The 14,017-nt window shown below is 35.8% G+C and overlaps 1 protein-coding gene across 7 annotated transcripts in view; it reads left to right on the forward strand.

Annotated features, from left to right (window-relative positions):
• KATNAL1 (katanin catalytic subunit A1 like 1) overlaps positions 1-14,017 on the forward strand; it is a 115,014-nt gene that overhangs the window by 50,374 nt on the left and 50,623 nt on the right. For all 7 annotated transcript variants that reach the window (XR_008958337.1, XM_048215561.2, XM_048215562.2 and 4 more), the window contains 3 exons: positions 1,722-1,880; positions 2,606-2,732; positions 4,919-5,053. Coding sequence is in view for 6 of the 7 variants with exons in the window: in XM_048215561.2 (XP_048071518.1) it covers positions 1,722-1,880; positions 2,606-2,732; positions 4,919-5,053 (421 nt within the window). In the remaining variant the exon portion in view is untranslated. The remainder of the gene's footprint in view (positions 1-1,721; positions 1,881-2,605; positions 2,733-4,918; positions 5,054-14,017) is intronic.

The following is a 14,017-nucleotide window of genomic DNA, read 5'->3' on the forward strand; positions in this document are numbered from 1 at the left end:
AATAGAGGAGATAATTGAAAGAGTAATGTCATGAGGAGCTGAAATTTATAAATACTGTACTGTGTGATTTTATCTATATACAGATACTGATGTTGGAAGTTAACTCCTAGTGGAGGTGGCCACATGAAAGATAAGGGGACATTAAAGAAATAATGAATTTTGCTATAGCTGTGCTTATACCATTAGTTGTTTTTACAGTTTTCAAAATAGCCATCTCATGCACAGTTATAAGCTCCTTGGAAAGCAAAAAATTTTTTATAAAAGTAGTGTTTCAAATCCTCTTTCTGGGTTCCAGAATTCTGTAGCTCATGTTAACCTTAAAAATAAAGCTGTCAGTTATTTTATCTGCAAAAAATGCGTTTATTTGGAAATAGAGAATCGCAATTTGGGACATGAAAGCTATGGCAGAACCATAGGCAAGTCTGGAGATCAAAGGAGAACACTCTTTTTATAGAGGAAAGGGGAAATTGGGAGGCCTGTAATAAAGAAAAAGTCTATTAAAGTGTGAGGTTAAAAGTATAATGGTTTTTCATTGGCTGGGTTTTGATACCCTCTTATTGGTTTGGACACTCTGTCATTGTTGCCGGGGGGGGGGGGGGAGAAAAACCTTTCTTCTTCCTGCTGCGGTGGTAAAGTAGCTAATGTAGCATAGACTTTAAAGGCAGGTCTCTTTCAGTTGGGTCGGCAATGGACTAAGAGTCGTAGGGCATGAGAGCTCCCCCTTCTGGCCTCACAGCTCTATTTTAAAGGAGTTTTCCTTTCATTAATTTTCACACTAGAAAAGGGTTTGGACAGTATCTGAATTTGTGAAACTTTATGTGTGCGTAGTTTTCAAAGTTTAAATCCCCAGAGCTTATTAAGCTAGATGAATAAAGGGGACAGAATTCTTTTAAAGATCACCAGCTAATATACAAAAGAAATACAGTGTTAACTATGAATCTAAACTCCCATTGGAAGAAGAAAATACTGAGTGTTTGAATATCCAGTAGTCTTTAACACTAGAGGATTGGTGTTCTTGAAGAATTTTTACTCCTTATTGATTTTTTTTTTTTTTACATAAGAGTTGTTTGTTTTCAAGGGTGAGAAGTAACTAAAATTTAGTTTTTAGTTTATATTTAGTGGCTCTTTCATCAGTAACACTATTTTATATAAACTATTAATTGTCTAGCACATGAAGCTGAAAAAATGCTAGCTAAATTGATTACACTTGAATTGCCACTGGATTTTAGTTACCTTATTAACTAATAAGTGGATCTCTACTTTTGATTAAAAACTGTGCATTATGTTTTGTGGAAGACAGGTTTTGTCCCTTAGGAGAGCAAGGGTTAAATAATTCTTCTAGATGTGGTAGAAAATGTCTTCTTTTCATTATGTTTAAACAGAGCACTCTCTCTGAAGCCATGCTCAAGACCATACATTTTTATCTTCTTCCAGGTTTAAGAAAATTGGGTAGGTTCTTTCTCAGTGTATCAGAAGATTTCTTATTGTCTGGGCCTTTTGTTAGCCCATCTTTAAGTACATCTGATTTGAGACATTTTGTGAAATCAGTCATTTTTTTAAATCTATGAAATGATACTTATATCAAATACACTGTGATTTTACTGTGACAGTTGAGCTTCTCTTTTGATGGGAAAATTTTTATGTACATCAGTAGCGGATGGTATTTTCTAAGAATGCATTTTAATCTGATAAAACATTTAATACAGCTTTTGAAATTTCAGGGTGTACTGATGGTTGGACCCCCAGGCACTGGTAAGACTATGCTAGCTAAAGCTGTTGCCACTGAATGTGGCACAACATTCTTCAATGTTTCCTCTTCTACACTGACATCTAAATATAGAGGTGAATCTGAGAAGTTAGTCCGTCTGTTGTTTGAAATGGTGAGTGCTGATATATTCAGATTTCAAAGTACTGTTTGTGTAGGCAAATGATATCCCTTTTACATCCATTCACCTAGGGGATCTGTTTTTAAAAGAGCAAATAGAGTTGTAGTTGAACAGTTCCTCCTGACACATGAGTAAGGTAAGGGGTGGTGGGTTTTGTGGAGTAGTTGATATGTCTTCAGTGTATCTTCCTCTCTGAGGTAAGGGAAGGCCCTTTGGTATCCTATCCAGTGAGGGTGGAAGACACTTTGGAAATGTGTGTGGTTTGATATTTCTGGATTTTTAATGAGCTGGTTGAGCAGAGTATATTTTAGTATATATTTTAAAAATCAGAAATTGATCTGTTGTTAAAGTTTGTTCTTTTTTCGTAAGGGACTTGCAGTAGTTATTTAAGAATATATATTTGAAGATGGAGATTGATGATTTATCTTCAAAAAGATTTATATTATGGAAATTTTCAAACACAAAAGTAGAAATAATAGTACTACGAATCCCCATGTATCTGTCACCCACCTTCACCAACCATCTAACTTTTATTTTTAAGAAATTTCCATTTTCTGATATAAATGATTTAATCTCTGTCAGCCAAGTGGTGGCAATAAAGCAGTGAGAAAGTTTTGCTCCTTTTTTAACAATTGTTTTAGGAGGAGGAAATGGCATTAAAAAATTCAGATTATTTTATGAGCTCATTGAATGGTTTCTTTAAAATGTTTTTCACGAAGGCTAGATTTTATGCGCCCACCACGATCTTCATCGATGAGATAGATTCTATCTGTAGTCGAAGAGGAACCTCTGATGAACATGAGGCAAGTCGCAGAGTCAAGTCTGAACTACTCATTCAGATGGATGGTAATTGATATTTAATTACTGTCCCCAAACTGTTATATTTCCTTTTCAGGTTTTGGGTAGATTCATACTGTGGAAATTCTCAGTGAATGGACTGGAAGGCAGCCTGAATTTATTTGTAATCATTTGTTCATCCACCCACGTGTTCAGTTTGTTCATGCACTCAGATAGCATTTAACTGCATGCGTGTTATGAATCACAGGCCATTTCAGGTTCTGAGGTTACAAAGAAAAGGAAGGTCATGGCGGGTAAGAGCTTTACTAGGACTGCAGAGGTTCCAGAGATGTGGTCCAGGGCCCCAGGGGTCTTTAAGACCCCTTTAAAAGGTCTGCGAAGGCTAAACCATTTTCATGATAATATCAAGACATTATTTGCCCTTTTTCACTCTCATTCTCTCATGAGAATACAGTGGAGTGTTTCAGAGGCTACAAGACATTTGGGATGTCATAATAGATGGAAAGCAGCAGCAGACAGGAGAATCCAGCTGTTCTCTGTTAAGTCAGATATTAAAGAGATTTACAAAAATGTAAGAAAATGCCACTCTTCTTACTAAATTTTTTTTTGGTTTTGAAAGTCATAGTTATTTTTCATAAAATGTTATTTATATTAACAAATAATAGATTTATTGTTACTTTAAAATGAATTAATATTTTAAAAAATTCTCAGTTTTAATTTCTAATGGTAAATATTGATAGATGTATTCCATATACACAAAAGCTCTTGGGAGCTCAGTAATTTTTAAGAGCATAAACAAATCATGAAACCCAAAAGTAGAACCACTGATCTAGTTGGGAAGCAGGCAACTTAACAATACATTTTAAATTGTGTGGTAGAACTAAACTCTGGGTGTGGTGAAAACCCAGTAGGAGAGATACCACCCAGACTAAGGTAGTCATGGAATGGAATAGCCGAGTTGGGCTTTGAAGCTTTGGTGGAAGTTATTCAGACAGAGAAATGGCAATGAAGGAAGAGAGTGGTGGCCAGAGCTGCCTTTAGAGGCTTACTACTCTGGTAGTTGTGTGGCAAATGTAAAATGTGTTAACAAAAAAAAATCTAGAATGTGTTGTTTCAAAACAGCTATGGTTCTACAGCAAGTGTGGATACTCACTGAATACTTACAGTGTGTTTTAAATACAGTGCCAGGCACTGTAAGGATGCATAAAACTGTAGTATGAGTCCCTGCCCTCCGTGAGTTCATCATTCTAATTTCTGCTAAAGTATGAGAGAAAAAGCGACTATGTTATGTTTTTGGGGAGAGATCTAGAGGAGAAACACATTAGATGTTTTAAAAATATCACTGAATATAAATTTAGCTGAATTTCATCAAGGGGTGTTTGTGCCTACTGTTGATTATTAGTTGGATAGCTTGATTCTTTGTGATAATGATTGAAACAGGAGTTTAGTAATAATTTATTAAGAAAACACCATATTGAACTGGGTTGCTTTAAATTCACTACTTCATTATGCCACGCCACAACTAGAAACTCTGAGCAATAAAGTTTGTGAGTTTGTGATGGGTTTTTTTTTTTAACTGCTCATTTTCTAGAGTTTCCATTGTGTAACCTGAACCTTTTTATTCTAAAACTTTAATTGTGAAAAAGTAGACTCAAGGTACATATATTTGGTTTGGTATAAAAAGAAATGATATTTTCAGTAGTGACTGATTATTAGGTTCATTCTCAGATTTTTTGTTTATTTTTTCCAAGCCCCTTAGAAGTTTGAAGGATAAAATTATTGCAGTATATCCTCCATATTGCATGCTAGTACATTAGCAAAATGAACCTTCTGTTCTTCCTTCTTGAGAAAACAAATTAGATTAACAACTAAAATAACATTTTTTTGAGGGACTTAATGATTTAAAAAAGGAATAAAACAGCATAATCTCCCATGCCTTTTCTTTTCAGAGCAGCTATACACTCGTTTTCTTACAGGAAAAAAAAAAGGGTTTTCTTATTGGGTTAAAATCCTGTAATAGATGATATAAATTCTATCACCTCCTGGTTTTATAGTTATCTGTTGATGTGTCTGGTTCTGCCACCATACAGAGGTCAGAAGGACTGCGTGATTTTCGTCATTGAGCCTATGACAAAGCCTCTGGCTGATGTTTAGAAATGTTAGTTGAATGAGAGAATAAAGGACCGTAAAAAAAAAAACCAAAAAAACCCTTCTTTTCCCCTTGTTGTGTATAGGAGTTGGAGGAGCTTTAGAGAATGATGATCCTTCCAAAATGGTTATGGTATTGGCCGCTACTAATTTCCCATGGGACATTGATGAAGCTTTGAGAAGGAGATTAGAAAAAAGGATATATATACCTCTCCCAACAGGTATGATGCCTTCCTTTTACTATATATATATATATGTTTTTTAACTGCCTTTTACCTTTTTCTATTTCTTTAAGTCTTTAATCCTTTGCCCTTCTGCTTAAAGTTTATAGCATCACAAAAACAATTTGTAGTAGATGGGAAGAGAGGCCACAGTAGTACTCTGTTGAAGTTCCTTACATTTCAGAGCAGGTCTTACATTCAGAGCAGTATTCATGTTAATAAATTTGATAGAATATCTAAATTTTAAGTTTTCATTAAATCTTTTTTTTTTTTTTTTAAATAAGAGAGAGAGAGTGAGCACAAGCAGGGGGAGTGGCGAGGGGCAGGCAGAGGGAGAAGCAGGCTCCCTGCTGAGCAAGGAGCCTTGATTCCAGGACTTTAGGATCATGACCTCAGCCAAAGGCAGCCCCTTAACTGTCTGAGCCACCCAGGTGTCCCATAAGTCCTCATTAAATCTTAAGTGATTAAAAATAAAGTTCTCTTGGGATTTTCTTAAAAATATGCTGCTTTGAAAAATGTAACTTCATCCAATTGATGACTTGAAATTGTCATAAATGGATTTTCTCTTTTTGTATTGAGATAAAATTTACATGGAATTAAATGTTTAAATCTTAAGTGTGTAATTTGGTGAGTTTTGACAGATGAATACTCCTGTTTAATCAATACCCTACTCAAGATGTAGGATATTTCTGTCACCCCAGGAAGTGTCTGTGTGCCTCCTACTGGTTAATTCAAACCCCCAATAGGTATTACCTTCCCTGATTTTTATCACCATAGATTGGTTTTACCTGTTATTAAACTTCATATAAATGGAATCCTAACATGTGTACTCTTGTGTGTCGTTGCTTTCACTCATCATAGTGTTTTGAGATTCATCCATATGGTTACATGTGTTGGTAGTTTATTCTTGGTATGATTATACCACAGTTTATTCCTTTTTTGATGGACATTGGAGTTATTTCTGGTTTGGGGCTATTATGAATGAAGTTATAAATATTCTTGTACAGATCTTTTTATGGATGAATGTTTTCGATTCTTTTGGGTAATATAACTAAGAATAGAATGGGTGGGTCCTAGGGTTAGATAGGTATATATTTAACTTTATAATACCCAAACTGTTTTCCTAAGTGGTCATACCATTTTATACTTTCACCATCAACGAATGAGAATTCCAGTATTTTCATATCCTTGCCAACATTTGGTATGGTCAGTGTTTTAATCTTAGTCATCCTACTAAGTCTGAAATACTATCTCATTATGTCTTTAAATTGCGTTTCTCTAATGACTAATGAGGTGGAGTGCCTTTTTGTGTACTTTCTGGTCATTGGTATATCTTTTGTGCAGTGTCTTTTCAAGTCCTTTGCTCAGTTTTTAATTGGTTTGTTGTTTTATTAATGCTGTATAGTTCTTCATCAGATACATGCATTGTGACTATGTTCCTCCAGTTTGGTTTGGCTTTCAGTGTTCTTTATAGTGTCTATTGATAAGCAAAAGTTTTAATTTTGACGATGTTCTCCTGTCAGGGTTTTCTTTCATGGATAGCACTTTTTGTGTCTTAGGAAATCTTTGCTAACCCCAAACGGCAAGGTTTTTCTCCTATTATTCTTTTAGAAACTATAGTTAAATCTAGGATCCATCTTGAAGTAATTTTGTATATGCGGTGTCAGAGATTGAGTTTCATTTTTTTTCATATATATATTGAATTGTTCTAGCACTACCTGTTAAAAGGAGTTTTCTTTTGCCATTGAGTTATTTTGACACCATTGTTGAAAATTATTTTGCTACATACATGTAGGTTCTATTTCTCAGTTCTCTGTTCTGTTCCATTGATTTAAAAATAAATAGGTATAGGGCTATCTAGTCAGATTATCTATTTTTTCTTATCTTTTTTAGAGATTTGTTTATTTATTTCAGAGAGAGCGAGCGAGCAGGGGGTGGGAGGGGCAGAGAGAGAGAGAAACTCCAAGCAGACTCCCTGCTGAGTGCATAGCCTGCTGGCTTGGCTCAATTTCAGGACCCTGAGATCAAGACCTGAGCCAAAACCAAGATCCGATACTTAACCAACTGCACCGCCCAGGTGCCACTCTATTTTTTCTCAAGTAAGCTTTGGCAGTTTGTCTTTCAAAGAATTTGTCCATTTCTTCTAAGTTGTCAAATTGGGATTTGACCTAATACAAGTGTGCAAGCACACTAAAGGGTTTATGTGAGGCTGTTGATTTCATGTCTGGTTCTGGAGCCTGAAGTCAATAATGAGGGCAGTCAGGAAGAAAAGATGGGTGGTGGAAACAAGGACAAATTATATAACCTGTGGGAATGAGCTGGAACCCCATGAGGATAGACTGGAACCCATGTTGGGCTCTCATTGCTTCTGAGACTTCCAGCTTTGATGATTGCGGTGTCCTGTTGTAACACTATTAAATATACTCCTGGCTAAGGAGTCGAAAAAGGTGAAGGAGGAAATCTGGCAGGAGCTGCTCCATACTAGCAGGGTGAGCGAGAAGATAAGTGACAGTGTGTTTGAGCTGCACATGCACTTCACGCCCTGAACCAGCTTTCTGAGTTCATTCATTTCTGCCTTTCAGATTTCACCCATAATGACTCATGTGGTCTGCACTGAACCTGAGCAATGCATTGTGAATGCTGGGAAATGAAATTACAGCTTTGCTTAAGTTGACATAATACAAATCTACACACCTAATTTTCTTCTTCTTGTCTGTAGAATCTGTAGTAATGGCTCAGTTTTCATTCGTAAAATTGGTCATTTGTGTTTTATCTCTATTTCTTGATCATCTTGCTAGAGATTTATCAATATTATTAATCTTTTCAAAAACCTAATTTGTTTTGTAATTTTTCTGTTGCCTATTTCATTGACTTTTTTTCCTCTCATTTTTATTATTTCTCCATTATACTTTGAGTTTAATCTTCTTTTTCTGAAGTTAGAAACTTACACTATTGATTTTAAACCTTTCTTCTTTTTTAAATATAAACATTTAAAGCTGTAAATTTTTTTTTTTTTTTAAGATTTCATTTATTTTTTGTCAGAGAGAGAGAGAGAGAATGTGCACAAGCAGGGAGGAGCAGGCAGAGGGAGAAGCAGGCTTCCCGCTGAGCAGGGAGCCTGATATGGGACTTGATCCCGGGACTCTAGGATCATGACCTGCGGAAGGCAGCTGCTTAACCAGCTGAGCCACCCAGGTGTCCCTAAAGCTGTACATTTCTCTATATGCACTGCTTTGGCTTTATCCCACCAGTTTTGCTATAGCGTATTTTCTTTACTATTCAATTTTTTTATTTCAAACTTAATTCCGTTATAGTCAGGGATTACTCTGTAGAATGTCAATTTTTAAATTTTTTTGAATTTATGATTCAGCACACTCTTTCTTGGTGAATATATATTCTGTACTTGTTGATGATAGTATTCTATAATTGTTGGTCAGATCAAGTTAGTGTGATAATACTGTTCAAATCTTTTAGATCCTTACTGATTTTTTTTTTACTCTGGTTTTTCTACCAGTTACTGAGAGTGGGTTGTTAAGCTCTTCAAGTGTTATTGTGAATTTGTTTATTGTTTGCTTTAATTCTGTCAATTTTTGCTTTATGCATTTTAGAGTTCTATCATTAGGTACATAAACAGTTATCATTGGTATATCTTCTTTGTCCTTCTACCATTATGAAATGTCTCTATCTCTGCTTAGACCCTTTGACTTGATGTGTACTTTGAAAATAATACAGCCTCACCATCTTTCTTTTGCTAATTGTTTGCATGATGTATCTGCTTTCTTCCTTTAGTTTTCGTATAATTGGGTCTGGCTATTTAGCTAGTTTATTTCTGCTTTTTAATTGGAGTATTTAGTCCATTTAAATATAATGTAATCATTGATATGGCTGTGTTTAAGTGTACCGTCTTGCTGTTTTCCCTTTTGTTTGTTTCTCTGCCCCTCTTTTCCTAATTTCTTTTGATAATTGACTATTTTTAAATATCCATTTTAATTCCTTTATTAGATTTTTACCTATACCTGTTTTCTTTTTTTAGCAGTTAATCTAGGGATTACAATATGCACATGTAACTTTTCACAGTTGACTTAGAGCTAATATTGTGCTATTTCATGTAAAATGTAAGAACTGTTTGCCTCCCCCCCCAGCCTTTGTGCTATTTTGTCATGTATTTTATACCTATGTTCATTATAGATCCCACAGTATAATAAGATTTAAGTTGTCAGTTTAAACTTCAATTAAGAGGAGCACAAAAAAGTAGTGTTTTCTATTTGCCTACATATTCAACACCCCCACTGCTCTGCTTTTCTATTTTAAGGCCCAGATTTCCATCTAGGTTCATCTCCTATTTGTCTAGAAAACTTCCTTTAATATTTCTTCTAGTTAAGGTCTGCCAGCATCAAGTTCAGTTTTTGTTATCTGAAATGTCTTTCTTTCACCCTTATTTCTGAAGGATATTTTTAATTGATAAATAATTCTGGATTGGAAAAAGTTTTTTGTTTTGTTTTTTCTTTCATTACTTATAAAGGTGTCGTTTTGTCATCTTCCAGCCTCCACTGGTTTCTGATGTGAGGTCTGCTGTCATTCACACCATTGTATCTTTTCCTTATGGCTATTGTTTTTTAAAATCAACTTTATTGAGTAATGATTTATCTATAATAAACTTTATCCACTTAAAATTTGATAATTTTGACAGTTGTATAACAGCCATGCAACCATACCACAATCAGGATGCAGGATGTATCTTTTCATCCTGAAGTGATTTCTTGTGTCCCTTTGCAGCCCATTCTTCTCTCTCCCCAACACCTTCTACCTCAGGCAACCATTAATCTGATCTTTGCCACCATAGATTATTTTGAATTTCATAAGTAGTATCATAGAGTAGGAATTATTTTGGGACTGTCTTCTTTCATTCAGCATAATTATTTTGAGATTTATTAATGTTATTTTTTTGCTGGTGGGTAGGATTTCATTATATGGCCATATTACAGATTATTTATCCATTCTCTTTTTGATGGATATTTAGGGGATTTCTGTTTTGGGACTGTTGTAAATAAAGCTGCCGTCAACATTCATGTTCAATTCTTTGTGTGAACCTATGTTTTCCGTTCTCTTGGATAAATACCTAGGAGTGAAATAACTGGGTCATGTGGTAGTGTATGTTTATAGAAAGCAGGTTGGAATTTTCTTGAGCGGTTATCCTCGTGGTTTTGTTTTGTTTTTGTTTGTTTGTTTTTTGAGGCGGAGAGGGTCAGAGGGAGAAGGAGAGAGAAAATCTTAAGCAGGCTCCACACCCAGTGCGAAGCCCAATGCGGGACTCAATCTCACAACCCTGAGATCATGACCTAAACTGAAATCAAGAGTTGGATGCTTAACTGACTGAGCTACCCAGGCACCCCTCTTTATGGTTGTTAAGATATTCTGTTTATCTTTTTGTTTTCATCAGTTTTACTTTGATGTGCTCTGTGGGGTTTTCCTTTTATTTATCCTTCATGTATGTTGGACTTTGATACTGTTGCACAGGTCACTGGGACTCCATTACATTTTTTTTTTCAGTCTTTTTTCTAATTCTTCAGGTTGGATAATCTCTGTTCATTTATCTTCATGTTCATTGACACTTTCTTCTGCCATTGCTAATCTGCTTTTAATCTCATCCAGAGAATTTTTCTTTTCAAAATCTATTTTGCAAATCTAGCATTTCCACGTGGTTTTTTATTATAGTTTCCATTGCTTTGCTGGGATTCCCCAGCTCTTTATCCATTTTGTCTGTCTTTTCTGCTAATTCTTTGAGATTTTTCCCTTCAAAAGGTGCAGCTTAGTTCCCCTCTCCCTGACAATGTACTGGACTTAGTGATTTTTGTTTCTAAGGAATAGAATATGGGAGAATGATGGTTTAAGTGACTTGCGAGGCTAAATCATGAAAAGAATAGTTTCTGCCTGGCTCTCCCTCTCTCAGATTATATGCTTTTGGGGAAACCAGCTGCCATACCATAACCAAAAAATACCCTATGGCGAAGCTGACATGGGAAGAAACTAAAGTCTCCCACCAACAGCCAGAACGAGCTTACCTGTTATGTGAGTTATCTGCTTTTGGAGGACTATAGGCCTGGCCTTTACGTTGACTAAAATTTCATGACAGACCCTGCATTAGTCAGGGTTCTCCAGAGAAACAGAACCAATAGAACATGTATATAGGGACAAATTTATTTTAATGAATTAGCTCATGCAATTATAGAGACTGGCAAGTCTAAAATCTGCAGGGTAGGCTGGCAGGCTGGAGACCCAGGGAAGAATTAATGTCACAGTGCAAGTCTGAGGGCCCTCTTTGGGCAGAATTCCCTCTTGCTCTGGGCAAGTGTGGCTTTCGTTCTGCTTCGGCCTTCAACTGATTGGATGAGGCCTCCCACTTTATGGAGAGCTGTCTGCTTTACTGAGTCCACTAATTTAAATATTAATGTCATACAAAAACATCCTCATAGAAACATCTAGAGTAATGTTTGACCAAATATCTGGGCACTGTGGCCCAAGCAAGTTCACATAAAATTAGCCATCATAGACCCTAAGAGAGCTTTCTAGCTAAGCTTCTCCCAAATTCCTGATACACAGTAACTGTGAAGATAATAAATTGTTATTTTAAGTCAGTAAGTTTTAGTATAATTTTTTATTCAGAAATAATTGATATGCTACTTTATAGTTTTTGTCAGCTGATTCTTACATCTGGAATATCAGTTGCTATTGGCTACTTCTTAATTTTCTTAATTGTGGGTCACATTTTTCTGTTTCTTCACATGTCCAGTAATTTTTATTGTAGGGCGTCTGGATTATGTTGTTTTCCTTTGAAGGGTATTGAATTTTGTTCTGGCAGGCACTCATATTATTGGCAGAACTTAAGAAAAAGCTATTTTACAGTTATTTGCTGTCTGATGGCTAATGCATGAAAACAGTTGCCTCTTATCTCTTGTTTTATATTTGTTTACCATAGAAAGACAAGTCTGGTACCACTTTTTTCATTATGGCCAGAAGTGGAAGCCTCACCTATAATTTTTTTTTTTTTAAGATTTTATTTATTTATTTATTTGACAGAGAGAGCACAAGCAGGGGGAGCGGCAGAGGGAGAGAGAGTGGGAGCACGCTCGCTGCTAAGCAGGGAGACTGATGCAGGGCTTGATCTGAGGGTTCTGGGATCGTGACCTGAGCTGAAGGCAGACACTCAACTGACTGAGCCATCCAGGCACGCCCGAAACTTAATTTTTATTTATTTATTTATTTTTCTGGTAATAGTGCTTAATATTTATTTATTTTTTTTTTAAATGATTTTTTATTATGTTAGTCACCATACAGTACATCCCCGGTTTCCGATGTAAAGTTTGATGATTCATTAGTTGTATATGACACCCAGTGCACCATGCAATACGTGCCCTCCTTACTACCCATCACCAGTCTATCCCATTCTCCCACCCCCCCCTCCCCTCTGAGGCCCTCAGTTTGTTTCTCATAGTCCATAGTCTCTCATGTTTCATTCCCCCTTCTGATTACCCCCCTTTCTTTATCCCTTTCTTCCCCTACCGATCATCCTAGTTCTTATATTCCATAGATGAGAGAAATCATATAATTGTCTTTCTCTGCTTGACTTATTTCACTTAGCATTATCTCCTCCAGTGCCGTCCATGTTGCAGCAAATGTTGAGAATTCGTTCTTTCTGATAGCTGAGTAATATTCCATTGTATATATGGACCACAACTTCTTAATCCAGTCATCTGTTGAAGGGCATCTCGGCTCCTTCCATGATTTAGCTATTGTGGACAATGCTGCTATGAACATCGGGGTGCATATGGCCCTTCTCTTCACTATGTCTGTATCTTTGGGGTAAACACCCAGTAGTGCAATGGCTGGATCATAGGGTAGCTCAATTTTTAACTTTTTAAGGGACCTCCACACTGTTTTCCAGAGTGGCTGTACCAACTTGCATTCCCACCAACAATGTAGGAGGGATCCCCTTTCTCCACATCCTCTCCAACAATTGTTTCTTGCCTTGTCTATTTTTGCCATTCTAACTGGCATAAGGTGGTATCTCAGTGTGGTTTTGATTTGAATTTCCCTGACGGCTATGCATTATTTTGAACATTTTTTCATGTGTCTGTTAGCCATTTGTATGTCTTCATTGGAAAAGTGTCTGTTCATATCTTCTGCCCATTTTTTGATTTGTTTATTTGCGAAACTTAATTTTTATAACATATTCCTTACTTTCATGACTAGATCTCAAGGCTGTATTTAGTAATTAATTGGTAGATTTGTAGCTCATAGATTCTGTCTTGTATTGTCTCTCCATTAATTCTAATAATCTCATTACTTGAAAAATGTTCTTTTTCTTAAAACAGTGCTTAAATTACTGATTGAACTTACAATAATAATAAACTTATTTAAAGCAGTAATGTAAGTGTTTCAATTTAGAAGCTGTAAGCTGTCCTGGAATAGTCCACCTCCCAGAAGCAGCTCCTGAGTGCCTGACTTGCTCTCATACTAGCCACATGAAGGTTTGAAATTTGAGTGGCTTGTTATCACTTCCGATTTAATGTTTCTTTTGTTTTGCTTTTTCCCTCTTTTTTCTCCTCGTTTTCTAAATCAAATATCTGTATTCTGTCTAGTGTATTTTTATGAAATGGGTTTTAATTTTACTACTGTGTACAATGATTATAAATAAGAAATTAATACTAATGGGGGAAAATGTTTTACTACTTGAATAGACATCATTTAAACTTTGGTACTTTGAACTTTAATTCACCATAATAGGGAGGGAAAAAAATATAACTGGAAAAACAGTTGATGATAGCAATTTTATAACTGCTGAGGAGAGCTTAGGTTTTGGGGGAAAGACATGCGTTGTGGTACAAAGGTAGGAATTTAGCTTTCTTTGAAATATTAGAGAAGAAAATAGAATTGGCTGACTGAAGGGTTTTCTTCTAAACTTAT

The sequence above is a fragment of the Ursus arctos genome, unplaced genomic scaffold (genome assembly GCF_023065955.2).
Source record: "Ursus arctos isolate Adak ecotype North America unplaced genomic scaffold, UrsArc2.0 scaffold_10, whole genome shotgun sequence".
NCBI classification, from domain to species: domain Eukaryota; kingdom Metazoa; phylum Chordata; class Mammalia; order Carnivora; family Ursidae; genus Ursus; species Ursus arctos.